This window comes from Saccopteryx bilineata, chromosome 10 (assembly GCF_036850765.1).
Source record: "Saccopteryx bilineata isolate mSacBil1 chromosome 10, mSacBil1_pri_phased_curated, whole genome shotgun sequence".
Lineage (NCBI taxonomy): Eukaryota > Metazoa > Chordata > Mammalia > Chiroptera > Emballonuridae > Saccopteryx > Saccopteryx bilineata.
Window position 1 is genome coordinate 51,927,064 of NC_089499.1, and position 27,541 is coordinate 51,954,604.

The 27,541-nt window shown below is 38.8% G+C and overlaps 1 protein-coding gene across 5 annotated transcripts in view; it reads left to right on the top strand.

Moving 5' to 3' along the window:
- RAD18 (RAD18 E3 ubiquitin protein ligase) overlaps positions 1-27,541 on the top strand; it is a 154,353-nt gene that overhangs the window by 36,609 nt on the left and 90,203 nt on the right. For all 5 annotated transcript variants that reach the window (XM_066245067.1, XM_066245068.1, XM_066245070.1 and 2 more), the window contains 4 exons: positions 1,700-1,799; positions 7,129-7,313; positions 22,545-22,621; positions 24,218-24,278. In XM_066245067.1, coding sequence (XP_066101164.1) covers positions 1,700-1,799; positions 7,129-7,313; positions 22,545-22,621; positions 24,218-24,278 — 423 coding nt within the window. The remainder of the gene's footprint in view (positions 1-1,699; positions 1,800-7,128; positions 7,314-22,544; positions 22,622-24,217; positions 24,279-27,541) is intronic.

The window sequence follows — 27,541 nt, forward strand, 5'->3', positions numbered from 1 at the left end:
GACTTTGGGTCCATGCTAGTGAGCTTTTTGCTCAAGCCAGATGAGCCCGTGCTCAAGCTGGCAACCCCCGGGTCTCAAACCTGGGTCCTTCCGCATCCCAGTCTGACGCTCTATCCACTGCGCCACCACCTGGTCAGGCGATAGTTTTTATTAAACAACATCAGAAAAGCAAATGACAAGTCAAAGAAAGTTGTTCAATTATGCAAATGAGATGCAAAACCAACTTTTATTTCATTGGTGAAAATGCACTATACACAAAAGGCTATAAGTACTGGGGTATCTGCACGTTACCTGATCCCCTAATTTTTGTGAGCAATATATTTTGGTCAGTTTGTCAATTCACAGTTTTTTTAAAATTAAAAAAGTTTTTTTAAATTAATTGATTGTAGAGAGACAGAGAGAGAGAAGCATTCATTTGTTCTACTTAGTTGTGCATTCATTGGTTGCTTCCTGTATGTACCCTGGCTGGGGATCAGACCACAGCCTTGGTGTTTCAGGATGACGTTCCAACCTCCTGAGCTAACCGACCAGGGCCCAAGTCACAGTTCTTTTTTTTTTTTCCCCCCCCAGAATGAGAGTGGGATAGACAGGGACAGACAGACAGGAACGGAGAGAGATGAGAAGCATCAATCATTATCATTAGTTTTTCATTGCGCGTTGCAACACTTTAGTTGTTCATTGATTGCTTTCTCATATGTACCTTGACTGCGGGCCTTCAGCAGACCGAGTAACCCCTTCTGGAGCCAGCAACCTTGGGTTCAAGCTGGTGGACTTTTTGCTCAAACCAGATGAGCCCGCGCTCAATCTAGCGACCTCAGGGTCTCGAACCTGGGTCCTCTGCATCCCAGTCCAACACTCTGTCCACTGCGCCACTGCCTGGTCAGGCCCAAGTCACAGTTCTTATGGTAGTGTTTTTGCTTGATAGTTAAATATTTTCTTCTAGTAGAATCATTTATTTAAATGAGATGTTGCAATGAGCTGTAACACAAAGATGAAATAGGCCGTGCTGCATTAGATCTGTGCTGCTGCTCCACCTGATCTCCCCTTCTTTCCTGTTACCTGTGGTGGCCTCTTGGCCCCAGAATAGCTCCACAGATCCCTGCAACTCCATGAAACAGTTTGAGAATGATTTCATTTCCTAATTTTAACATACAAATGAGAGCTAAATTAAAAATTTGTAACCACTGATAAATTGAGCAGTAGTTTTCCTAAACCAGTAAATGCTTTAAACTTGCTACACCACCACCACCACCAACAACCCTTCACCCTGCCCTCAGCCAGGTGTGTCTTACTCAGGTTGCTATGATTGCATCGGCACGAAACGTGGATGAATGGCTCCTAAGGTCTGGGAACCCTAAGATTAGTTTCATAGTTTGGTCACACCTTAGTAGAAAAGACTTCACCAAAGCATTTTCTGATAAACAAATTTCCAAACTCCTTCTGCAGTATCTTCTTCTAGGCCCAGGATTCGAAACTGGTGATTTCTCACAATTCGGTCATTCCCAGGTCCCGGTCTGCCCCACACCCGTTGCCCAGAGGTGTCGTTTTTATTTTCTCTCCTGCTTCTCTAAATACATGTTAGTGTTGGGATTTTATTTTTTATCTTAATCTCTGGAAGATGCTGTGTTATGTTATTTTTTACCTGTTCTACAAACAATAATGTATTTTCTTTCCTTTTTTAAAAAAACAACAACAACAGTGGATTGTCCTGTTTGTGGGGTTAATATTCTAGAAGATCAAATTAATAAGCATTTGGACAACTGTTTATCACGTGAAGAGAAGAAGGAAAGCCTCAGAAGGTAAGAAGGTTAGCATACCGTTGAGGGGTTAAGCTCGGGGTGCTTGTGCTTTATAACCTGAGGCAAAAATGCCACGTTGGTTTTTCAGCCTAGTGACTCGTTGTCAGAGCCCTGCCCACCTGCTCCTGCCTCCTCCTGGCAGCAGCCTCTTCCGTTCCCTCCTGTTCTCCGTCAGCTCCCACTTTGCCAGATATATGTATATAATTAACTATTGAATTTAATTGCTAATAAAATTTGACGTAACAAGAAATCAGTTATTTATGATTAAATTTTTTTAAAACTTGTTTTCTTCTCTTAGAACTTTAGAACTACCATAAAGCCCCTTAGCCAAAGAAAGCGAAGTTAGACTCAGAATGCAGAACATTGTAAAATCTTTCTTTGGTTCATAGGATGTTCAGAAGTTTTATAATTTCAAATAAAGATTTTTCAAAGCATTTTTTTTCTCAAATAGACAATTATATACATGTGACATTAAAAGAATCAACAGGGTAGGTATGAAATGGAATAATGGCCCCTGCTCTAGCCCCCAACCACCCAGATGGCACAACAAACAAGCTGTCAACTTAGTGTTTGCGCCCACACTTCTGTCCTGCCTCCCTTGCACATCAAGTCACAGTGAGTTATTTATGTAGGCCACTGTTATACACATAATTTATTTAGGAATGAAGTTTTAGTCAGTCATATTGTAGGGTATTAAGGAATCAGTGGTTAATGAAGATAACCGGAAGCTGAAAATTAAAGGGGTCTGATGATGACAGGAAGGGAGATGAGATGGTACTTTGGGAAAGGAATAAACATTAAGATCAAGGACAATTTTGTTTTTTCAAATGGGAGTTGGCTAAGCCTTCAGTTTCTCTCTGTGCACTGTCCCCAGGGAGAGGGCAGGTGGGTGGACAAGGGTGAGAGGGTAAGAGATGACGCGTCCAGCAGTGAAGTAGTCTTTGACATGTAGGAAGAACCCTTCTTCTGAAACCGGGGCTGGGGGGAACACAATAGGTAATAATTCAGAGAGATTTGGAGAAAGAGGAGGGGAACTGAAGAAATTAATGGTATTCGAGAGGTGGGGGCAAACAGAATGGTTGGCTCTTGTGTTTGGTCTGTTTTGAAGGAAAGGACTTAGAAGAGTATTTTTCAAAAACTATGTTAATAAGGCAGGACATTTTATTATTTTTTGTGATTAAAGTGTTGTCACTTAATTTTATGAGTAAATGTGGAATGTAAATTTAGGTTCCAATGGACAAACTCAAGTATTATAACTTATAAAAGCTAACATATACAGCATGATGAGGCTTTTATTAATTTACAGCGGAGGGCATTAATTGGCAGTTGTTATATAGTGTTTTTAGCTTGATAGTTAATATTTTTCCCCTAGCAAAACCTTTTTTTTTAGGTGAAATCTTACAGTGAACTAGAACTTGGTTGTGCTGCATTCAAGTCAAGATGGAGGGCCTGAGGACAGACTGTGCTGTTCTGCCTGACCTCCCCCTTGGTCCCTGCCTATTATCCGTGGTGGCCTCTAGTCCCCCCCCCCCCCCAGGTACCTCCACAAATCCCTGCACAACACTCCTTCCTTGTGGGTAGTTTGTTGACGAGAATAAAGTTTAGTTTCGTTTTTTTTTTATTTTTACAGAAACAGAGAGTCAGAGAGAGGGATAGATAGGGACAGACAGACAGGAACGGAGAGAGATGAGAAGCGTCAATCATCAGTTTTTCGTTTTGACACCTTAGTTGTTTATTGATTGCTTTCTCATATGTGCCTTGACCGTGGGCCTTCAGCAGACCGAGTAACCCCTTGCTCGAGCCAGCGACCTTGGGCTCAAGCTGGTGAGCTTTGCTCAAACCAGATGAGCCTGCGCTCAAGGTGGCAACCTCGGGGTCTTGAACCTAAATCCTCTGCGTCATAGTTCAAAGCTCTCCACTGCGCCACCGCCTGGTCAGACTAAAGTTTAGATTATTTTAGGTTACTTGGTTAAGTTGAGATTTGGACTAAATGATACTGGATCATCCTGAGGATTATTTCCCATAAGCCATGAGAATCTGATGATTTGCCTTTCTCTTTAGAAATGTTTCTTCCCAAAGAAGGAATTGGGAATATTGAAGCTGAGCATTTTCTCCTTGCAGAGTAAGGAATCAGCACTGATCATCTTGCTTGGACTGCTCTTTTTTCTAGATGTAGCCATCGTATTTCTTCAAATACATTTAACTCTTTCAGTTAAGCCAAAAACATACTTATCCATGTATAATTAAGTTCATGTTCCAACAATGGGTCCAGATCCTGCTCTGGGGGATGCTGTATTCCTGCCACCTGCTCTGCTGTGCAACCGAATCTCTCTCAGGAGAAGACTGGAGCTCTGAGAAGGCCTACATTCAAGATAGTTTTTGGATTTTCTTTAATCCAGTGATTCCTAAATTTATTTCACCCTCAAACCTCTGTCCTCCTAACTCCTTTCTTGCTAAACTAGTGTTTGTGAAGATACACTTAGGGAAACATTGAACCACATTTCTTTTTAAAGAAATTACATCTTGGTCCTGAGGTCTGGTCACATAAGAGTCCCTGACATTTAAAAAAGTTTCTCCCCAACACCATGACAGGCCATTTCTTCCATGTGAATGACACCCCTTAACCCACACTGCAGATTCATATCAGAGCTGCTTCCAAGCATGTTCTTTCTTTTGATGTCTTTAGTTTCTGAGGACCTTTAAATGCACTGTTCAGTTTCACTAAATCATGGAAGAAAGATCAGTGTCATTTTCATGTTTTGGGAAACGTCAGGCTTTGTATTTTACTATTCTTGGTAGAGATTGTAGATTTCTTTTGGTGCTTTTCATTGTAAATGCCAGTGAACATTACAGTTTTCTATTATAATTTCATGGTCATAGGTTTAATCATCTATCCTTGATAAAATAAATGTTTTAGATACTCAGACTGAATGAATAGTTCCTCACAATGTGCTTGTATAAACTACAAAATGTTTCAGCTCTGGCTACCTGTTGTGATTTGATTTAGCTGTAATCTTATCAGTCTTGTTGAGTTCCGTGGGCTATCATGATAAGAAGAGCGATTTTCAGAAAAATGTAATCTGTTTAGGGTTTGCAGGTCTCTCTATGGCTAAATAGTTCTCTCTGGCTTTTAGACTTCATTGATAGAGCATAAAACAACTAATTTATCCAGGGAATGATATTATTAATAGTAGAGAAATGTCTGCTTTTTAAAATTCTGTTTAACTGGACCATACTCTCACTATGTTCTTTACTATTCTCATCAGATTTAGCCTGTGGAACCTTATTAATGTAGATTTTAGGTCTTCACTTCAGGAGGGAGGGAGTTGGGGGAGGTGAAGAAGTGACCGAGAGTCTTCATTTTAAATAAGCTCTCCAGGTGGTTCTGAGATACAGTCAAGTTTGGGTAACATGGCCTGTATGAACTGGTTATATGGAAGTCCTTTGTAAAAAAAAATTTTTTTTTAATAAACCTATTGCTTTCAACTTCCTATTAATTTTTACCTGGACCTGTGATAGTCTTGTTTAAAAATGATTACAGTTGTAATGACTAACTTGAATACATATTTATTAAGCACCTATTTGCCATAGTGTTGAGTCAGGCAATGTACTCAGGGAACCAGTTTATAATCATATTAAAACTCAGTAGTTCTGGCCCTGGCCGGTTGGCTCAGTGGTAGAGCGTTGGCCTGGCGTGTGGGAGTCCCGGGTTCGATTCCTGGCCAGGGCACACAGGAGAAGCCCACCTGCTTCTCCACCCCTCCCCCTCTCCTTCCTCTCTGTCTCTCCCCCTCCCACAGCCAAGGCTCCATTGGAGCAAAGTTGGCCCAGGAGCTGAGGATGGCTCTGTGGCCTCTGCCTCAGGTGCTAGAGTGGCTTTGATTGCGGCAGAGCGATGCCCCAGATGGGCAGAGCATTGCCCCCTGGTGGGCATGCCGGGTGGATCCCAGTTGGGCGCATGCGGGAGTCTGTCTGACTGCCTCCCTGTTTCCAACTTCAGAAAAATACAAACCCCCCCAAAACCCCTCCCCCCAAAACTCACTAGTTCCTGTTTATAAAATTGTCTCATGTCACTGAAACCCTGAGGCAGCTTGATTTCTACTCCATTTTAATCAGTAATGTTTATTAACTGGTGCTTTGGAGATAGTAAAAGAAAGTCATTTAATAGGGCTTTGTTAATATTTGAAATTGTAGTTTAGTGCTATAATTATGAAAACAGAATGAAGAGCCTCATGGTGATTTTAGAAAACCTTGTTATGTTTTTGCTTTTCTCTTCAACTGTGTTCTTTGAAGATGAATACCATCTACTAATCAATTTTATCATTTTTTTTTCCCACTGGTGGTAATGAGTTGGGGAAAGCTAATTGTCCCAAGAAGTCTTCTTTTATTTCATCTAGTGCTTTTGCAAAATGATTGCCTTAGGTTTAAGGGGCAGTTTTGCATGTGGGTCAATTATTTGAAAAAAAATTTTTTATTGAGTGAGAGGAGGGGAGGCAGAGAGGCAGACTCCTGAATGCAACTTCCCTGATATACCCCCTATTTCGGCAATAGTGACCATCTGGGGCATTGCTTGGTTGCTTCGCAACTGAGCTATTTTCAACACCTGAGGCAGACCGGGAAGCCATCCTCAGGGCCAGGGGCCAACTTGTTTGAGCCAGTTGAGCCCTGGCTGCGGGAGAAGAAGAGAGAGAGAAAGAGAAAAGGGGAGAAGAAGGGATGGAGAAGCAGGTGGTTGCTTTTCCTCTGTGCCCTGACTGGGAATTGAACCTAGGACTTCCACATGCAAGGCCGATGCTCTACCACTGAACCAACTGGCCAGTGTCAAAATTTTTCTTAAGAATGGTAATTTGTTTCCATAGCTTGATACTCAGTAGTATTTACACTCTAATCATCTGATATAACTGGTTTTTACAGAGAATTGGCATGGATACCATAGGCAGATTTTAGGAAAAGCATGCTTTAAAGAGGTAGAGAATTAAATAAGTCTATATACGGTAAGTGTAAGTCTCAGTGAAGTCCTAGCATTTAATTGACAAGTGTTGAGTCCGAAGTCTACATCTTTAAGCCTGATCTCTTTCTCAGAGCCGAGTGTCTCTAAGTTTTGGCTGTCACCTGGACTCCTCTGAGTGTCCCACTGGAACCTCAGCTGCATCATATCAAACAGTGTTACTTTATTTGCAAGTTTCAACCTTCTCTTTTCCATTTAATGGTTCTGTTCTCCCAGTCGCCCTGGTATTGAGTCAGGAGGTAAATTAGTATTTTATAGGAAAAGCATTTGATAATTCACAGTAACTCTTGGTGATCTCTCTTTTTTTCCTCCCCTTTTCAGTTCCCTTCACAAAAGGAAGCCACTGCCCAAAACTGTATATAACTTGCTATCATATCACGATTTAAAGACAATGTTAAAACAGTACGGATTATCTACTCAAGGAAATAAACAACAGCTCATTAAAAGGCACCGAGAATTTGTACACATGTACAACGCCCAGTGTGATGCTTTGCGTCCTAAATCAGGTAAAGCATTAAGATGAGTTTTGCTTTGTGTAGTTCAGGGATTATAAACCCTAGAAAAAAATTTAATACATGCAGTTTTGAAAATAGATAAGACATGCAAATGAATTCCTTCAGAAGGTACTAGAGAATCCTGTGATAAGCCAGCCTTTCTTTCAACCAGTCTCAGTCCCTAGGCCCTTCTCAGAAGCGGTCACCTGTGGCCAGTTCCCTAAGGAGTCTCTCCTAGAGATGGCAGGGAATAAAGAGTTGATCTGGAGAGCCCGGGGTCATAGTCCCAGCTTTGTGGTGCTATGACTGGATGACTTTGGGCAAGTTCCTTAAGTTCCTTGTTATCTCAGTTTTCTTATCCACTGTGTCTACTTCACAGTGATTTTGAGAGGAATAAATGAAAAAATGCATATAAAATGCCTAGTACAGGACTTTAGCAAGTATTTAGTATTCAATAAATGTTACCATTATGATTATTATACATAAACGTATGCCCTTGATCATTATTTTATAAAATTATTAGTATTGCATAGTCATATGCCACATTATATTTTGGTTAATGAAGGATTGCAGATAGGACAGTGGTTCCTTAAGATTATAATGGGAGTAAAACATTTTTATCACCTGATGATGTTGTAGTCGTGTCATTTCATATCATAACTCATAGTGTAACGCCTTTACACGGATACTTACCATTTTGCTAAAGTGCTATATAGGCTAGGAGCAATAGGTTATGCTATATAGCCTGGATGTACAGTAGGCTATATCTTCTAGATTTGTGTAAATTTATTCTACGATGTCTGCAGGACAGAATTCTCTAATGACACAATGTATCCCTGTTGGTACACTATTTAATGATTTGTCCTTTTAACCAGACATGTATTTAGAAATTCCTTCAATTATGAACGTATATACATAGAATTGCCAATTTAAAAAATTAAATTATAATTTGCAAACAGAAAAGTATAAGTGTATTGTTTGGTGAATTATCACAAAATAAGTTTCACAAAAGACAAATGTCTTTGTCACCACTACTCGGGTCACCACCAGCATGCCAGAAGCTGCTGTCCTCCCCCTTCCAGTCACTACTACCTTCATTCTCACAGATGAATACCAGTGACCTTTAACACTATCTATTCATTTTGCCTACTTTGGCCTATATTTGATCTTTATAAATGGAATAGTAAACAGCTTATATATAGTGAGTCTGTCTTTATTTGTGCCATGTTATATTTATAAGATTCATCCATGTTTTAGTGTACATTTTTGGTTTTTAAAATTTTTTGTTACTGTAGCATATTCTAATGTATGCATATATCTCACTACCCATTCAGTGGTATCTTTTGTGCATCTATGTGTACACTGGCACACACATTTTTTGAATATATATTCCTAGGAATGGAATAATTATGTTTTTATATATGTTCAGCTTTCATGGATACAGCCCAAATCTCAGTACCAATGTACATTTCATCAGGAGGGTATGACAGTTGCAGTTTCTCCACATCCTCAACAGCATCCAGATAGGCAGTTTTCCATTTTGGCTCTTCTAATGGATCCATGGTAGTATTTCATTATGGTTTTAATTTGCTTTTCCCCAGTGATTTAAAATGTTCAGCACATTTTTATATGCTTATTAGCCATCTGGATATTTGTCCTCTTTGGTGAAATACCAATTTAGGTCTTACACTCAGTTTTTCTATGCTGTGTTTCTATGTTTTTCTTATTCATTTGTTGGGAGTACATGAAATTTTCTGGATACAAATCTGGCTGGACATGTGTATATTTAATTCCTTCTTCCATTTTACCCTTTCACTCTTTTTTTTTTTTTTTTTAAGATTTTTATTTATTTATTTTAGAGAAGGGGGGAGAGAGGGAGGAGAGGAGCAGGAAGCATCAACTCCCATATGTGCCTTGACCGGGCAAGCCCAGGGTTTCAAACCGCCGACCTCAGCATTCCAGGTCGACGCTTTATCCACTGCGCCACCACAGGTCAGGCCTACCCTTTCACTCTTAATGGCTTCATTTGAGGAGAAGTTCTTAATTTTAATATAATCCAATCAGTGGCATTTTCCCTTTTGGTTAATGTTTTTTATGTCCTCTTTATGTCCTTGCCTTCCCTGAGCTCATGAGGATCTTTTTCTTGCTTTCTTTTAAAAGCTTTATTGTTGGCCTGACCTGTGGTGGCGCAGTGGATAAAGCGTCGACCTGGAAATGCTGAGGTTGCCGATTTGAAACCCTGGGCTTGCCTGGTCAAGGCACATATGGGAGTTGATGCTTCCTGCTCCTCCCCCTCTTCTCTCTCTCTCTCTCTCTCTCTCTCCCTCTCTCCTTTCTAAAATGAATAAATAAAAATAAAATTAAAAGCTTTATTTTTATTGCTTTTACATTTTGATCTACAGTTTATCTGGAATTGTTATTAGCATATGTTGTGAGGTAGGGAGTAAGAATCTTGTTTTTTTTCCAGATATATAGCCAGTCAGCACAGCATCATTTATAGGAAAACCATTCTTTTCCCACTGAAATATCAGTATGTCTTGGTTGAGAATCAGCTAACTATATATGTGTGTGTCTATACATTATTTATGTAGTCATTTATCAGCAGCATACTGTCTTAATTACTTTATAAGTCATTTATAATAGATCTTGTCATCTGGTAATGCAGCTTTGCCTTAGTTTTTCTAGGCTCTTTGCATTTCCAATGTAAATTTCAGAATAAGCTTGCAAATTTCCATCAAGAGACAAAAACCTACTTGGATTGGGATTATGAGTCTATATATCAATTTGGGGAAAGTTGATAGCAATATAGTATTTGAATCTTCCAATTCACGAATTTAGTTTAGCCTGTATTTATTTGTTTTTCATTTCTGTCGGTAATGTTTTATAGTCTTCAATATGAAGGTTCTGTCTTTTTAAAGGCTTATTCATAGGTATTTGATGCTTTCGATGCAATTTAAGTGGTATTTTAAAATGTCTATGTGTGTTTGTTGCTGGTATATAAGAATACAACTGTTATATATATTTTTGTATCCAGTGACTTGTTATAATCACTTTTTATGTATGCATTTAAAAAATTGAGGTATAATTTACTTATGATATAGTAAATTCTCTTACAGTGTACTGTTTAATTAGTTTTGACAAATGTATATATAGTCATTTAGCCATCACTTCACTCAAAATACAGAATATTCTGTTTACCCCAAAAGTTCCTATGCCTCTTTGTAGTAAATTTTCTCCCCTTACCCTAGGCCCTGGGAAATACAGATCTGTTTTATATCCCTGAAGTTTTGCCTTTTCTAAAATGCCAGATAAATAGAGTTACACAAATTGTACAATATATAGTTTTTTTTGTATCTGGCTTTTTTCACATAACACAGTGCTTTTGAGCTGTGTTTCTGTTGTTGCATTTATCAGTAGTTCATTTATTTTTATTGTATGGCTCTACTGTGTATAAATGAACAACTGGATTGTCTCCGGTTTTTGGTTATTATAAGTAAAGCTGCTATGAACATGGGCTTACAGCTTTTTGCATAGCCATAAGATTTTATTTCTCTTGGGTAAATACCCAGGAGTAGAATTGCTGAGTCATATGGTCAGTGAATGCTTAAAAATATAGGAAATTGTCATGCTGTTTCCAAATGATTGTATCATCTTGTCTTTTGTGAGAGGCCCATTTGCTCTGTTCAGCCTTTAACTTGTTTTTAGGACTGAATGGCAACTCCCAAGTACTTTACAAGCAGAGCTAGAAACTGGAATGTTATTTCATTTAAATGAAACTACAATATATGGCCTTTTGTGACTTGACTTCACTTAGCATATTTTCAAGGTTTATTCATGGTCAGTACCTCATTTGTTTTTATTGCTGAATAATATTTCATTGTTTGGATATGCTACATTTTTTGCCTACTCATCAAATGATTGACATCTGGGATTTTTCCACTTTTTAAATAATGGAACATCCATGTATGTGTTTTGTTTTTTTTTTTTTTTTTTTTTACAGGGACAGAGAGAGTCAGAGAGAGGGATAGACAGGGACAGACAGACAGGAACAGAGAGATGAGAAGTATCAATCATTAGTTTTTCGTTGCACATTGCAACACCTTAATTGTTCATTGATTGCCTTCTCATATGTGCCTTGACTGCGGGCCTTCAGCAGACCGAGTAACCCCTTGCTTGAGCCAGCGACCTTGGGCTCAAGCTGGTGAGCTTTTGCTCAAACCAGATGAGCCCTCGCCCAAGCTGGCGACTTCGGGGTCTCGAACCTGGGTCTTCCGCATCCCAGTCAGATGCTCTATCCACTGTGCCACCGCCTGATCAGGCCATGTATGTGTTTTTATGTGGACATATGTTTTCATTTCTCTTGGTGGAATTGCAGGGTCAACTGATAACTTTCTTTGTACATTTTGAGGACCTGCCAGACTGTTTTCCAATGTGGTACAACATTTTACATCCCACTTGTAGTGTGTGAGGGTTGAAGTTTCTCTACATCATTGCTACCACTTGTTCTATCCATTCTATTACAGCCATCCTAGTGGGTATGAAGTGGTGTGTCATGGTGGTTTATTTTTTTATTTTTTGTATTTTTCTGAAGCTGGAAACAGGGAGAGACAGTCAGGCAGACTCCTGCATGCGCCCGACCGGGATCCACCGGGCACGCCCACCAGGAGGCGATGCTCTGCCCCTCCGGGGCGTCTCTCTGTTGCGACCAGAGCCACTCTAGCGCCTGGGGCAGAGGCCAAGGAGCCATCCCCAGCGCCCGGGCCATCTTTGCTCCAATGGAGCCTCGGCTGTGGGAGGGGAAGAGAGAGACAGAGAGGAAGGAGAGGGGGAGGGGTGGAGAAGCAGATGGGCGCTTCTCCTGTGTGCCCTGGCCGGGAATTGAACCCGGGACCCCTGCACGCCAGGCTGACGCTCTACCACTGAGCCAACCGGCCAGGGCCTGTCATGGTGGTTTTGATTTGCATTACTTGATTTTTGAATTATAAGCCCACCATTTATCTTTTTTTGTGTGTGTATGTGTGACAGAGACAGAGAGAAAGACAGAAAGAGGGGCAAATAGGGACAGACAGACAGGAAGGGAGAGAGATGAGAAGTATTCTTTGTTGCAACTCCTTAGTCTTCTCAGTTGTTCGTTGATTGCTTTCTCATATGTGCCTTGACCAGGGGGCTGGAGCAGAGCGAGTGACCCCTTGCTCAAGCCAGTGCCCTTGGGTTTCAAGCCAGCGACCTTTGGGCTCAAGCCAGCAACCATGGGGTCATGTCTGTGATCTCACGCTCAAGCCAGTGACCCCACGCTCAAGCTGGATGAGCCTACACTCAAGCCGGCAACCTTAGGGTTTCAAACCTGGGTCTTCTGCGTCCCAGTCCAATGCTCTATCCCCTGCGCCACTGCCTGGTCAGGCAAGCCTACCATTTATCTTTAGCAAGTAATGTATTTATCTAAGTTGATGAATTTACAATTTACCAACTTAAAAAAAATAGTATGTTGCAGTAATATAAGGTTATAGTAATTAAATATGTAGAAATATAGAAAATCATGGAAGTTATATAAAAATAATTAGGTTATAATATTAAAAGCAGTTAAGGAAATTAAATAAAGTTACGCTGTCTGGATAAGAATTAATACAGTGTGTACAGATATGATAAACAGACTGTGACAACGCCTTCCTGGCACCAGGCTGCGTGTTTGAGGGTGTGCAGTACCGAGAAGGGGAGGACTTTCAGCCAGAAGGAAGCACGTGTACCAAGTGTTCCAGTGTCGTTGCACCTACGAAGGAAGTACCTATACCAGCTCTTCATGTGGCAGAGTCCTGCAGAACCCTGTGTCCTGCGCTGGTGCCAGGAAGGCGTTGTCACAGTCTATCATATCTGTACACACTGTATTAATTCCTATCCAGACAGCATAACTTTATTTAATTTCCTTAAGTGCTTTTAATATTATATCCTAATTATTTTTATATATCTTCCATGATTTTCTATATATTTAATTACTGTAACCTTATATTACTGCAACATTATGCTACTTCTTTAGCCTTGTATTGCCTGTGGAATCTGTGATAATGTCCTGTCTTTCATCTTTGATATTAGAAATGTGTCTTCTGCCTTTATTTTTTTAAGTGATTGGTTTATCTACAGGTTATCACTTTCATTGATCTTTCCAAAGAACCAGCTTTAAATTTCACTGTTTTTTTTTTGGCCTGCTTTATAACTCATTGAATTCCATGTTTATCATCATTTCTTTCGTACCTACTTTCTTTTGGGTTTAATTTGGTCTTTTTTTTTTTTTTTAGCTTATTATGGTGGAAACTTAGATAATTAATTTCATATTACATTTTAATGAAAGCATTTAAATCTATAAATTTTTCTGTAAGCACTGTTTTACTTGCATCCACAAATGTTTGTATGTTTTATTTTTCATTCAGTTAAAATATTTTCTAATTTTTGCTATAATTTCTTCTTTAATACATGGGTTATTGAGAAGTGTTTCAATTTCCAAATATTTGGATATTTCCCAGATATCTTTTTATTACTTGTTTCTAGTCTGATTCTATTGTACCAGTTCTGTGTGATTTCAGAACTTACTTTTATTGAGACTTGTTTTATAATTTAGTATTGGTCTTCCTTGGTATATTTCCATAAGTACTTGAAAATTTAGCTTTTTTTGTTTTATAAATGTTATGTAAAGTTGCTTGATAGTATATTTAGGTCTGATAACTGTGATTATTGTTCTACCAGTTACTGAGAGGATTATTGAAATTTCCAAGTATTATTAGATTTTTCCATTTTTCCTTTCAGTTTTTATTACATTTGAATCTCAGTAATTAGGTATATGTACATTTAGTACTGTATTGTTTTGCCTTCTTAATGTGTTAACCTATTTATTATGAAATATTTGTCTTTGTCTCTGATAATATTCCTTATCTGAAAATCTATTTTATCTGCTATGAAAATAGCCACTCTAATTTATCTTACTTCACTCTTTTTCCTTAAACCTATTGTGTCATTCTATTTAAACTTTTTTTTATTGTTGTTGTTTTTTATAAGTATATGGTTTGGATTTGCTTGACAAGATGTACCATTAAATTATAGGGTTTCCCCTTGCTGGTTGGCTCAGCGGTAGAGTGTTGGCCCGGCGTATGGAAGTCTTGGGTTTGATTCCTGGTCAAGGCACATAGGAGAAGTGACCATCTGCTTCTCTACCTTTCCCCTTCTCTTTTCTATCTCTCTTTCCCTCCTGCAGCCAAGGCTCCATTGGAGCAAAGTTGGCCCGGGCGCTGAGGATGGCTCCATGGCCTCTGCCTCAGGCGCTAGAATGGCTCTGGTTGCAATGGATTGATGCCCCAGATGGGCAGAGCATCACCCCCTGGTGGGCATGCTGGGTGGATCCTCTTCCGGCGCATGCAGGAATCTGTCTGACTGCCTCCCTGCTTCTAACTTTAGGGGAAAAAATTGTAGGGTTTAAACCATTTTCATTTTATTTAATCTTTTGTTGGGTATAAGTCTGTCATCTTGCTCTTTTTTTTCTATTTGTCCTACTCATTCTTTGTTTTTTCTTTCTTGCCTTTTTTTGGACTGAATATGTTTTAGTTTCCCATTTTTTTTCTTCTACTGTCTTATTAACTATGCATCTGTTTAATTTGGGTTAGTGATTGTTCTGGAGTTTAACATATGCATCTTATCACAGTCTACCTTCAGATAATATACTACATGTATAACGTAAGAACCTTAGGACTACCATCCTTTGTTTTATTGTTATCATAGGTTTTTTTTCTATATATGTTATAGCCCCCCTAGTACCTTGTTACCATTTATGCTTTAAAATGACAGCTTTCTTTTAATATAAAAAATACAAAAGTCTATATATGCCAATATATTTACTATTTCTGTTATTCTTCATTTCTTTGCTAAGATCCAGGTTTTCATCTGATGTCATTTTCTTTTGGCCTGAAAAAGTTCATTTATTTTTATTTAGTGATTTGGTAGAGAAGATGGGGAAGAGAGATTGATTTGTTGTTCCACTCATTCATACATTCATTGGTTGTTTCTTGTATGTGCCCTGACTGGTGACTTGCTGTATCGGGTTAATGTTCTAACCAACTGAGCTACCCAGTCAGGGCTGAAATAGTTTATTTAATATTTCTTCTAGTGCAGATGTGCTGTTGAGACAGATTCTCTCAGCTTTTGTCAGAAGATGTCTTAATTTTGCATTCTTAAAAAATTTTTTATTTGGAAATAGGTGTGAACTTATGGGGAAGTTGGAACACTTGTAAAGAACATATACCTACCCTTTACACCGATTCACCTATTAGCATTTGCACCATTTGCTTTATGAATTAGTTTCTCTCTATATATATGACTGCATATGTATTTTTCTGTACATCTTTATACATACATATTTTTTTATTCATTTTAGAGAGGAGAGAGAGAGTGAGAGAGAGAGAGAGAGAGAGAGAGAAAGGGGGGAGGAGCAGGAAGCTTCAACTCCCATATGTGCCTTGACCAGACAAGTGCAGGGTATTGAACCAGCGACCTCAGCATTCCAGGTCGATGCTTTATCCACTGCGCCACCACAGGTCAGGCCATACATATTTTTTTTAAATCTGGGAATAAGTTGTATAATCTTGATTCTTTATCCCTAAATACTTTATTGTGTATTTCCTAAGAAAAAGGATATTCTCTTTTATTGCCTCAGCATAGTTATCAATTTCAGTAAATTTAACTTTGTTACAGGACTTTAATTTATCATCTCTGTTCTAGGTTCATCAGCAGACCCCAAAATGACCTGTACAGATTTCCTCCCCCCCAGCGCATGGCCCAGTTTTGGATCACATATTGCATTTAGTTGTGATATCTTTTCAATCTCTTTCAATCTGGAACAATTCCTCAGCCTTTTTTTTTTTTTTTTTTTTTTTTGATGACATTGGCATTTTAAAAGAATATAGCCTTTGTTTTTTTCCAAATAGAATGTTTCTCAGTTTGACTTTGTCTAATATTTTCTTACAATATCATTCAGGTAGTGCATTCTTGAATGTTGATGAACTGTTGGCTGCTCCTTCTTGTGTTTGATTGGTTTCAGTACTATATAAATACTGTGCAAGTAATGCTTTGTCCTTTTCAGAATACCAGTCACATCGAGAGGTGTTCGACATCTTTGTGCCCCTCATTTGTGGTGGCAAGTTTGAGCACCTTGTCAGTTTCTCCATTGTATAGTTTCTCCCTTGCTACTAATAAGAAATCTATCGAGACATTTTAATACCATATATTCTATACTTTATTACATTTTTACCCCTGTATTCAGCATTTTTGATATTAATAATTTTACCTAAACTTATATTTTCTGCAGTAATTGTAAAGTGATGTAAAATGATGGTTTTCTAACTTCAGCAGTCCTTCCATGTTTGCTAGTTGTCACTTGCCATAATTCTGAAACCAAGAGCCGTCTTATTTTCTTCCCTCCCTCCCTCCCTCTCTTCCTTTCTTTTTTTTTTTTTTGACAGAGAGTCAGAGAGAGGGACAGATAGAGATAGACAGACAGGAAGGGAGAGAGATGAGAAGCATCAATTCTTCATTGCAGCTCCTTAGTTTTTCAGTGATTGCTTTCTCATATGTGCCTTGACGGGGGGGGGGGGGGGCTACAGCAAAACGAGGAGCCCTTGTTCAAGTCAGCAACTTTTGGGCTCAAGCCAGTGACCATGGGGTCATGTCTATGATCCCACACTCAAGCCAGTGACTCCTTGATCAAGCTGGTGACCTTGGAGTTTCTAACCTGGGTCCTCCTCTCAAACTGGTGACCTTGGGGTTTTGAACCTGGGTCCTCTGCATCCCAGTCTGACACTATCCACTGCGCCACCACCTGGTCAGGCCTCTCTTATTTTCTTTTTGTCTAGGGTCAGTGTCAATTCACAGTGGGAGCTTCTTTTTTTCTTTTTTGTAGCAGAGACAGAGTCAGAGAGAGAAATAGATAGGGACAGACAGACAGGAAGGGAGAGAGATGAGAAACATCAATTCTTCGTTGAGGTTCCTTAGTTGTCCATTGATTGCTTTCTTATATGTGCCTTGACCGTGGGCCTTCAGTAGACCGAGTAACCCCTTGCTTGGGCCAGCGACCTTGGGTTCAAGCTGGTGAGCCTTGCTCAAACCAGATGAGCCCACACTCAAGCTGGCTACCTCGGGGTCTCAAACCTGGGTCCTCCACATCCCAGTCTGACCCTCTATCCACTGCACCACCGCCTGATCAGGCCACAGTGGGAGCTTCTTTATACTGATACCCATTCCTCATGACATGCTCCATTATTTCTTTTTATGTGTATGTTTGTGTATATATACATACATATATATATATTATATGTATAATTTTTTTTGAAAGAGTCAGAGAGACAAGAAGGAGAGAGACGAGAAGCATTAATTCTTTGTTGCGGCATCTTAGTGGTTCGTTGATTGCTTGTTCATTGATTGCTTTCTCATATATGCCTTGACTGGAGGGGCTGTAGCAGAGCGAGTGACCCCTTGCTCAAGCCGGCGACCACAGGGTCACATCCATGATCCCACGCTCAAGCCAGTGACCTCTCACTTAAGCTGGTGACCCCGTACTCACGCCAGATGAGCCCACGCTCAAGCTGGCGACCTCAGGGCCTTGAACCTGGGTGGGTTTTCTGCGTTCTGGTTCGATGCTCCATCCACTGTGCCACCGCCTGGTCAGGCTATAATTTTATTTTTAAATCATTTTCTTATTTTTAGTATAGCAAGATAGTGCAGGTTCATCTTGTCCTTCCCTGTCCCAGTTCTGGAATCAGCCATTTCCCTGAGGAGCTTTGGTTCTTTTGGTTTCTTTTTTGGAAACCGAGAAATGGTTCCTTTGCTTCTAGGCTCTTTTAGGAGAGATATATTCATACATAAACATTTGCAAACATGTATACACACACATGTAAGTCCATTTACACTTGAAATCATGAGAATGTATTGATACCTCTACTTTGAAGTCAGCCCCACAGCATTCGTTATTCACTTTATTCCATATTTGTGTTTCTTTTTTTTTTTCATAGGGAGCCCTCCCAGTAGCATCAGCACATTTACTGGTTTGTTCAGTTCTGCAGTATATCTGAACTACTTCCAGAATTGCTCCCGTCTGTACTACCACACCAGTGCACACAGACCTGTATGAAGGAGTTCTGGGTTTCCTCTTACTCCTCTCTACTCAGCCTTCCCTCTCTCCTCCTTGGCCTGGACTACGGGTGTGTAGTCAGAGTGCATTGATAAGTTCCTTTTGGCTCCCTTCATTGTGGTTATATTATTTATTTGAAATATAGTGGGACTCATTTATTTTACTTTGTTCCTAATTTTTGTTATTTAGTATCCCTTTTTTCAGTACAAGAAATTGATAAATGCAACATTTTAAAAGATGTAGTTTTAGAACCTATTGCTGTCATAAAAGTATTATATACAGTAGCAGTTTTGTTTGCTTTTGTTTCAAGAGTTTTCGTAATTGCTTTTGAAGCATTTTTATGTTGGTAACTTTAAAATTCTTGTGAGATAATTGCAGCATCTGAGTCATCCTTAGTGTTGGCATCTGTTGATTTTCTTCTCATTCAAGTTGTGATTTTCCTGCTTCTTACTATGACTTAGTTGTGATTTATTGTATCTGGGACTTCTTGAATGTAATATGAAATTATTGATTCTGTTTGAATATTGTTTCAGCAGGCTCTCAACCCCTTTTGGTTCAGCACGCAGATCCTGGCCTACTTTTGTGGGCTGTGGTTCTATTGACAATTTAGTTTTCAGAACCCATGCAGTGGGCTGTGTCACTTAATAGCTACCTGGAGGCCACTCTGAAAACCTGGTATTCCATACTGTGGTTCAGTTCTCAACCCTATTGGCATATTCTAGATATTTGGTCAGGGGGGTATCCAGGATTTCCTGTGCAGGTTTAAAGAATGTTTTTTTTCCAGGTTTCTTCTCTTTGAGATCCTCCCTCTAAACAGTAGCTGAGAGGTTGCGGATGGCACCTGCCACCACTGGGTGAGAGTAGAAGTCTGGGCTCCTCACTGGGTCTCCACTGACACAATGTTGGCAGGAAAAGAAAGCCTGCTTCAGGCCTTGCTAGCTGGTTATGGGGCACAGGGGTGGAAGTCCACATTCCCCACTTATTCTCTGATGATACTGCCAGAGACTGGGAGCACCAACAGTGTTTAGCTGGAGTAGATCAGGTATTGATTTTCCCCTTTTGTAGTCCTTTGCTTAGAGAGAATAGGTTTTTCTTGGGGCTTTCCCCATCCCTGTGCTTATTAGTGGTTCTGGGTTGTACAATGCACCAAAGCACAGTCTTGGATATGTAGAAGATAAAATTCAGGGGACTGGTGATGGTGGTGTTCCTCAAATTCTGAGGTCCTTAGCCAGTTCACTTTCTTCCTTCCACTTTTTAGAGTTCTTAGATTATTGTGTTATATCTAGGGTGTTTGGTTATACTTAGTGGGGAAGAATATGAAAAATGAGAATAGAGTCTAATTCATCTTGTTTAAAACCAGAAGTTCTTGTTCATATATTTTAAATTTCTGTTTTAGATGCAAACACATTAGGGATTTTTATATGTTCTTGATGAATTGACCTCTTTATATAATTTCCCACTTTATTCCTGTAATGTTCAGTCTTCTGAAGTCTCTTATACCTCATATTAATATAGCTATTCCAGGTTTTTTAAAATTAGTATTTGTATAATACACCTCTTTCCATTCCTTATTTTGACTTAGGTATGCCTTTTATTTAAAATGAGCCCTCTGTTGAAATCATATAGTGTGGTCTTTATTTTTTATCCACTCTTCATTCTCTGTCTCTTATTGGTGCTTTTAGAACATTTACATTTAATGTAATTACGATACAGTTGGCTTTAACCTTAACATATGGCTAGTTTTCTGTTTGTTTTACATACTTTTTGTTCATTTTACCTTTTTTTTACTGTCTTTGGATTGAATATTTTTATTACATCTTATTTTTACTATTGGCATATTTTGCTTATATTTCAAAAAGTTTTAATTGTCCCCCTACAGTTTGTAGTATGTACCTTTAATTTTTCACAGTCTACCTTTAAGTAATATACTGCTTCACTTATAGTGTGAGAACCTTACAACAGTTTATATCCAATTCCTAATTCTTTGTGCTATTGCTGTCATGGATTTTACATATTTACATAGGCTATTAACATCACAGTGCTATTGTGTTTCCTTTAAACATACAGTTAGTTAAAAATAAGAATAATTACCTTTATTTTTACTATTTATAGCACTCTTTTTTGTTACAGAGACAAGTTTCTGGTTTTATATTTTTTCTGTACTATTTATAGCACTTTTTTGTTACAGAGACAAGTTTCTGGTTTTATATTTTTTCTGCTTGAAGAACTTTAAGACATTTTGCAGTACAGGTCTGTTAATGTTACATTTTCTCAATTTTTGTCTCAGAAAATTTTTATTTCTCTTTTACTTTTGAAAAATATTTTCAGCAATATAGAATTCTGTATTGGTAGGGTTTTTATCCCAACACTATAAATGAGTCACTCCATTGTCTTCTGGCTTGAATAGTTTTTGATGAGAAGCATAATGTAATGCTGTGTGTGTGTGTGTGTGTGTGTGTGTAATATACCACTTTTCTCGGACTGGCCATCAGGTTTTCTGTGTGTCTGTGTATATGTATGTTGTAATTTTGTTTTGTATTTATCCTGCTTGATGTTCTTTGAACTTCTTGCATTTGTGGTTTGGTTTTTTTCATTATATTAGGCAAATTCTAGTCATTAGGTCTTCAAATATTTCTTCTCCCTCTTCTTTTTCTGGGATATCTATAACATGTATGTTAGTACACACATTTATACACAAAAAGATACTATGTCTGGAATTTGTTTCACAGTAACCATGGGAGGGAGCCATGTAAATAAAAGTGACACATAGTAGTTCAGTATTGTTTAAGGTAGAAAATAAGAATATGAAGGGGAATCACACTCTTCACTCTACTTTTATATACATTTAATATAATTCCCATTTTAAAGTTTTTGGTGGTTTTTTTTTTTTTCAAAACCTGTAATCCCCAAGAGAATCATTAAAGAATGCAATTACCTCAATTTAGAGTTTGTTTTAGATAAAAGGTACACTGGGAGGTGCCTTTTGCCTCCCTAATATCAAACCAGTAGAGACAGTGCAAGCACTGATCTCTGTGAGCATGAACAGCCGGCAAAAACAAAAATTTAGCATCGTGGTCTAACAAGAAAGGGAGTATCATTTAAGATAGGGAACATCTGGTATACTCTCTCCTAAGGTATTAAAGAAAACTATATTAGCATTGGATACAATTTAGGGACTTAAATCTTTCAGGTAGACTTCTGAGTTTTTCTATGATGTAGAGATCTGGATATAATATCACTCCCAAAGGTTGGATAATCTATAACACTAACTTTTCTTGAATCAATCAGAGCTAATCATAGGGCAACCAACTAGCCTGAAATCTAAGGAAAGACAGGTACCTTTAGAGCAGTGGTTTTCCAACTGCTCGTCCACTGGACTTTATAATCTTCATATGACATCCTTCATAATCTTCATATGACATCACGGTGTAACTCTTTTGCTAACTGGCACAGAATTTCTGGCTTACTGGCATTTGAAAACCACTGGTGTAGGGGATTGCAGATTTTTATTCTATACCATATTTTTTAAGTTTTAACATGTTGATGTTGGAGGCAGAAAAATAATGCTGACAACTTCAATGCTATTTGCATTCCAAGTCATTTATGTATGTAACAGAATGTATTCCAAATCTCTGATGTTTATGATTGGTAAGTAAATCTGAGGCAAGCCCATTTCTTCCTGGTATTTGTAGACCTTTGTCTTTCTGTAAATAGTAGCCTGTTTTACCATATTTAGTGTATTGGAGTTTGAGTGGATATCCCCTAAGAATTGAATTCACCCAAATAAATCAATTGTCATATGCCATTGAGACTGCTATTTATATTCAGAGGAAAGAACACAGTGACTTTATTGTATTTTTATGGTTATATTTTAAACTGTTGGTATATATACAGAGTTCAGTGTTTTAACTGTTATTTTTTAACCTTTTATTTTGAAATAATTTTAGACTTACAGAAAAATAATAAAAATGGGACAGGGAGTTTATGTATACCCAACACCTAGTTTCATTGTTAACAACTTTCATGACCATAGTAGAAGGAGCAAAACCATGTAATTAACATTGGTTGTATGTCTTTAACAGCTGCTGAAATAGTTCAAGAAATTGAAAATATGGAGAAGACTAGGATGCGTCTTGAAGCAAGTAAACTCCATGAAAATGTATGTTGTAGTCTATCTCAGTACTGGGTAGAAATAAAGGAGAGAAAAGTTGAATACCCTACTAAAATTAAAGCCTGTGCAATGGAAAATGTAGTAGAACACATTTCCATTTAATATATTATGATTTATCTGGAGCTCATTTTTAGCACAAAATTCTATCATATTTAGCAGTCTTCTAGCACAATATGCAATCAGAAGTAGAGTTTATTAATGAGTTATAGTCCGCAGGAAAAGCATATGCCTGTATATCTGGTAGCCTTTACATTTGTCCTGTCTCTGTTGCTGGCATTTGGTAAGCTATTTCACCCTGTGGCCCGACCAACTTCATCTGTAAAACTCGGGTTGAACTTGATGATCTCTAAGATCCCTTTTTAGCACTAGCATTCTGTACTTCTTGATTATACTGATTGAGAAATTAAGTAATTGTAGGAGTTTATGAGGATTGAGCTTATTGAGAGAATCATAGACCTACAATTTTTTTTTTTTTTTTTTTTTTTTACAGAGACAGAGAGAGGGATAGATAGGGACAGACAGATAGGAATGGAGAGAGATGAGAAGCATCAATCATCAGTTTTTCATTGCGACACCTTAGTTGTTCATTGATTGCTTTCTCATATGTGCCTTGACCATGGGCCTTCAGCAGACCGAGTAACCCCTTGCTCAAGCCAGCAACCTTGGGTCCAAGCCGGTGAGCTTTGCTCAAACCAGATGAGCCCGCGCTCAAGCTGGCGATCTTAGTGTCTCGAACCTGGGTCTTCCGCATCCCAGTTTGACGCTCCATCCAGTGCGCTACCGCCCAGTCAGGGAGATCTAAAATTCTTCACTATTGCCTTCCTCTCTAGCTTGATGGCCCAAAACTTAAGGAAAGGATGCCAAAGAAGAAAATAGTCACTGTGTACTATGACAATGAAGAAAGTGTTTTGAGATTTCTCTGATAGGTTTTTTTTTTTTGTTTTAGATCATCAGTAATGTGTTTGTAAGGAAAATAATGACCTTAGGGAAGTGAATTTATAATCAGATAGTAGAAAAACTGAGATTTTTATTGATTTTATTACTACCTATATGCTAACTATAAGAGGAAGACTGTAATAAATCATGCAAGTAGACTTCTAATCTTTTAGGTCTTAGATTTTAAAAGGTGGAACTAGAAATTTAAACATAAGTTTGTATTTTCTCTACATACTACTTTTCTTACATATCTAAAAAAGTTAGGTTGGAAAAGCAGAATGCAAACAATCTGCCATGCCAATGATCTGCTAAATGTCTCCAGTCTTATAGTTTAAAGTGTTACCTGTTGTTTTAATGAATGTGAAAAATTAAGTATTGAAAATTGGAAATTTGATTGTTGTATTAATACTTTATATATTCTAGTGGTATCCATGTTGTATTTTCTACTGATGAGAAATAAGTAATGAGTAAAATGCATACTATTTATGGTAGTCAAAAGCTCACAGCGGTTATTTTTCCTAGGTCTATATAAAACAAAGATGAGAGGTTATTTTACTCCATCCATATTTGAGATTTCAAAGTTTATAGTACTGATTTCTGTTTTTCCATTTAATGAATTTTTAATTAAGAATTTTTTGATTATTTTAGATAATGGTTTTTACAAAGAACCAAACAGAAAAGGAAATAGATGAAATTCACAGTAAATACCGTAAGTTGTGTGATATTTTCTTTATATATAGAGAATTTGGATCGCAGTGTTTTGTCTTAGTAAATTTTTAAAATAAATTTTCATATTAATGTTTGATATAAACTCTTCTTGAACATTACATAAGAGGCTGAATTTTCCTTGTGTTTACTCAGGCAGTGTCCTCTTCTGTATCAATGTATCTGCTTTTTGATTTGTGACTAACATTCTCCTTTGAGCTTATTACTAAGCACTTAGCAAATATTAATTAGCTGCTCTCAAAGCATCTTTGTGAGAAGAAAGTGGGATTAAAATGGAAACATTTCTGACTTCCCATCTTGTTTCAAGCCACTCAATGACAGTATTTCCATCAAGAATTTCAGCACTTAGAGCTTGCAAACTTATGCCCCAAAGAGTTTTGTTTTATTAGGTATTAACAATTAATTTTTTTTCAGTTTTTTATTTATTGATTTGAGAGAAAGAGGGGGAGAGAGAAGCATCAATTTGCTGTTCCAGTTAGTTGTGCCCCCACTGATTGCTTCTCATACGTGACCTTAGGGTCAAGCTAGGACCCCAGGATCAAACTGGTGACCCCGGTGCTCCCAGATACTGCTCTATCCACTGCACTGTCGACCAGGGCCGTTTTTTCAGTTCTTAAGCTTTAAAGGGGCAGATTGAGTAGTGCTGTATTTGAGTAGGGAGGATGAAGTAGCACACAGACATGGGATGTGCAGTGTGTCCGTAAATTCATGGTGCACTCTTGACTGGTCACAGGAAAGCAACAAAAGACGACAGAAATGTGAAATCTGCACCAAATAAAAGGAAAACTCTCCCAGTTTCATGCCTATTCAGTGCAGTTCGATGTGGGCTCACACACAGATTTTTTAGGGCTCCTTAGGTAGCTATCCCATATAGCCTCTGCAGACTTGTCACTGACTGATGGCCTACCAGAACGGGGTTTCTCCACCAAACTGCCGGTTTCCTTCAACTGCTTATCCCACTGAGTAATGTTATTCCTATGTGGTGGCGCTTCGTTATAAACGCGCCAGTATTCACATTGCACTTTGGTCATGGATTTGAATTTAGCGAGCACAGAACACACTGACCTTTCCTCTGTACCGTCCACATCTTGACTGGCATGGCCGTGGGCTGCTCCGCTGTCTATATACACGGTGCTATGTAATCATCTGTGCATGCACACATGCTGCCACATCATCCTACAGACACTGGGAGGGTTTTCTTTTTATTTGGTGTAGATTTCACATTTCTATCATCTTTTGTTGCTTTCCTGTGACCGGTCAAAAGTGCACCATGACTTCATGGACACACTGTAGGTGTGATGGCCTGTGCCTTACTGGGGAAGGAACAGGAGCTTAGACTGTTCAGGGACCATAGGCTCAATAACAAAAGTCAAAGCTCTAGAAGTTGTGTGAAAGTTCTAGAAAGATCAGTGTGGTGTGATTTTCTTAATCAGCTTTTGGGAAGCCAAAGTGGGACTATCTCTTGAGACAGGAGATGAACACTATCAGATGATCACTCAATTGGCATAACTGAAGCCTGTAACAATAGGAAACCAGAAAAATTACCTGGAGAAAAAGTAATTTAAGGCCTGACCTGTGGTGGCGCAGTGGATAAAGCGTCGACCTGGAAATGCTGAGGTCGCCGGTTCAAAACCCTGGGCTTGCCTGGTCAAGGCACATATGGGAGTTGATGCTTCCAGCTCCTCCCCCCTTCTCTCTCTCTCTCTCTCTCTCTCTCTCTCTCTCTGTCTCTCCCTCTCCTCTCTAAAATGAATAAATAAAAAATTTAAAAAAAAAAAAAAAAGAAAAAAAGAAAAAGTAATTTAAATCACTAAAAGAATGATATCTAACAAATATGCCACACTAGGAAAGAAGCGGATTAGACACAGGCAAGACAATATAAAAATATCTGCTCCCACCATTTAAATATCTTAAAAAAGCTTAACTTTACTAAATATGTCATGTTAAACTAATTGATTTAGCCCTAAAATAAACCTCAGTATATACTTAAAAAACAAACCAATCTCTCAGACATATTTTGTTGTATCGGAACAGCAAGAAACAGTCGCTTTGCCACACAATTAAGTAACCAAATTAAGGAGTGTTTATTTTTTATTTTTTTATATTTATTTTTTGTGGCAGAGACAGAGAGAGGGACAGATAGAGACAGACAGACAGGAAGGGAGAGAGATGAGAAACATCAATTCTTTGTTGTGGCTCCTTAGTTGTTCATTGATTACTTTCTCATATGTGCCTTGACCGGGGGCTACAGCAGAGCGAGTGACCCTTTGCTTGAGCCAGCGACCTTGGGCTCAAGCTGGCGACCTCGGGGTCTTGAACTTGGGTCCTCCACATCCCAGTCCGACGTTCTATCCACTGTGCCACCACCTGGTCAGGCAAGGAGTGCTTATTTTAAAGCTGGCGACCGCACGGAGACCTAAGTCAGTCAAACCATGCCACCCAGAACACAGTTTGGGCCTAGCTTTTAAAGACAAAATCAGGCCCTGGCCGGTTGGCTCAGTGGTAGAGCGTCGGCCTGGCGTGCAGAAGTCCCGGGTTCGATTCCCGGCCAGGGCACACAGGAGAAGCACCCATCTGCTTCTCCACCCCTCCCCCTCTCCTTCCTCTCTGTCTCTCTCTTCTCCTCCCGCAGCGAGGCTCCATTGGAGCAAAGATGGCCCAGGCGCTGGGGATGGCTCCTTGGCCTCTGCCCCAGGCGCTAGAGTGGCTCTGGTCTCGGCAGAGCGACGCCGGGTGGATCCAGGTCGGGCGCATGCGGGAGTTGGTCTGACTGTCTCTCCCCGTTTCCAGCTTCAGAAAAATGCAGAAAGAAAAAAAAAAAAAAGACAAAATCATATACTGGTGTTGGGGTATGGGAAGGAGGGGGAGCTCAAGGAAGCATGGTACAAAAGCAATAAAACATATTCATTAATCTTACTAATAAGCTCATTAAATCTTACTGTCTTGTTACAATGTTTATCTTTAAGATCAATATAAAGAAAAATATTTTTACACACTAAGATCATAAGCTCTGAAGATGATAACATAGTAGTGATAAATGTTTCACATGCTTACCAAAAACATTTCTAAACATTCTAGGATTTACATTCCACTCCTGACACATCTGCAATTTGGCAAAACTAACTTCAAGGCCAGGGGTAGGGAGTTTTAGACCTAAGTAAGTTTTGGGGTTATTTAGAGTTTAAGATGGAAGAGAAACTAAATGAAGTTACTTATGCTGAGAACCTTTTAAAGTTACTTATTGCT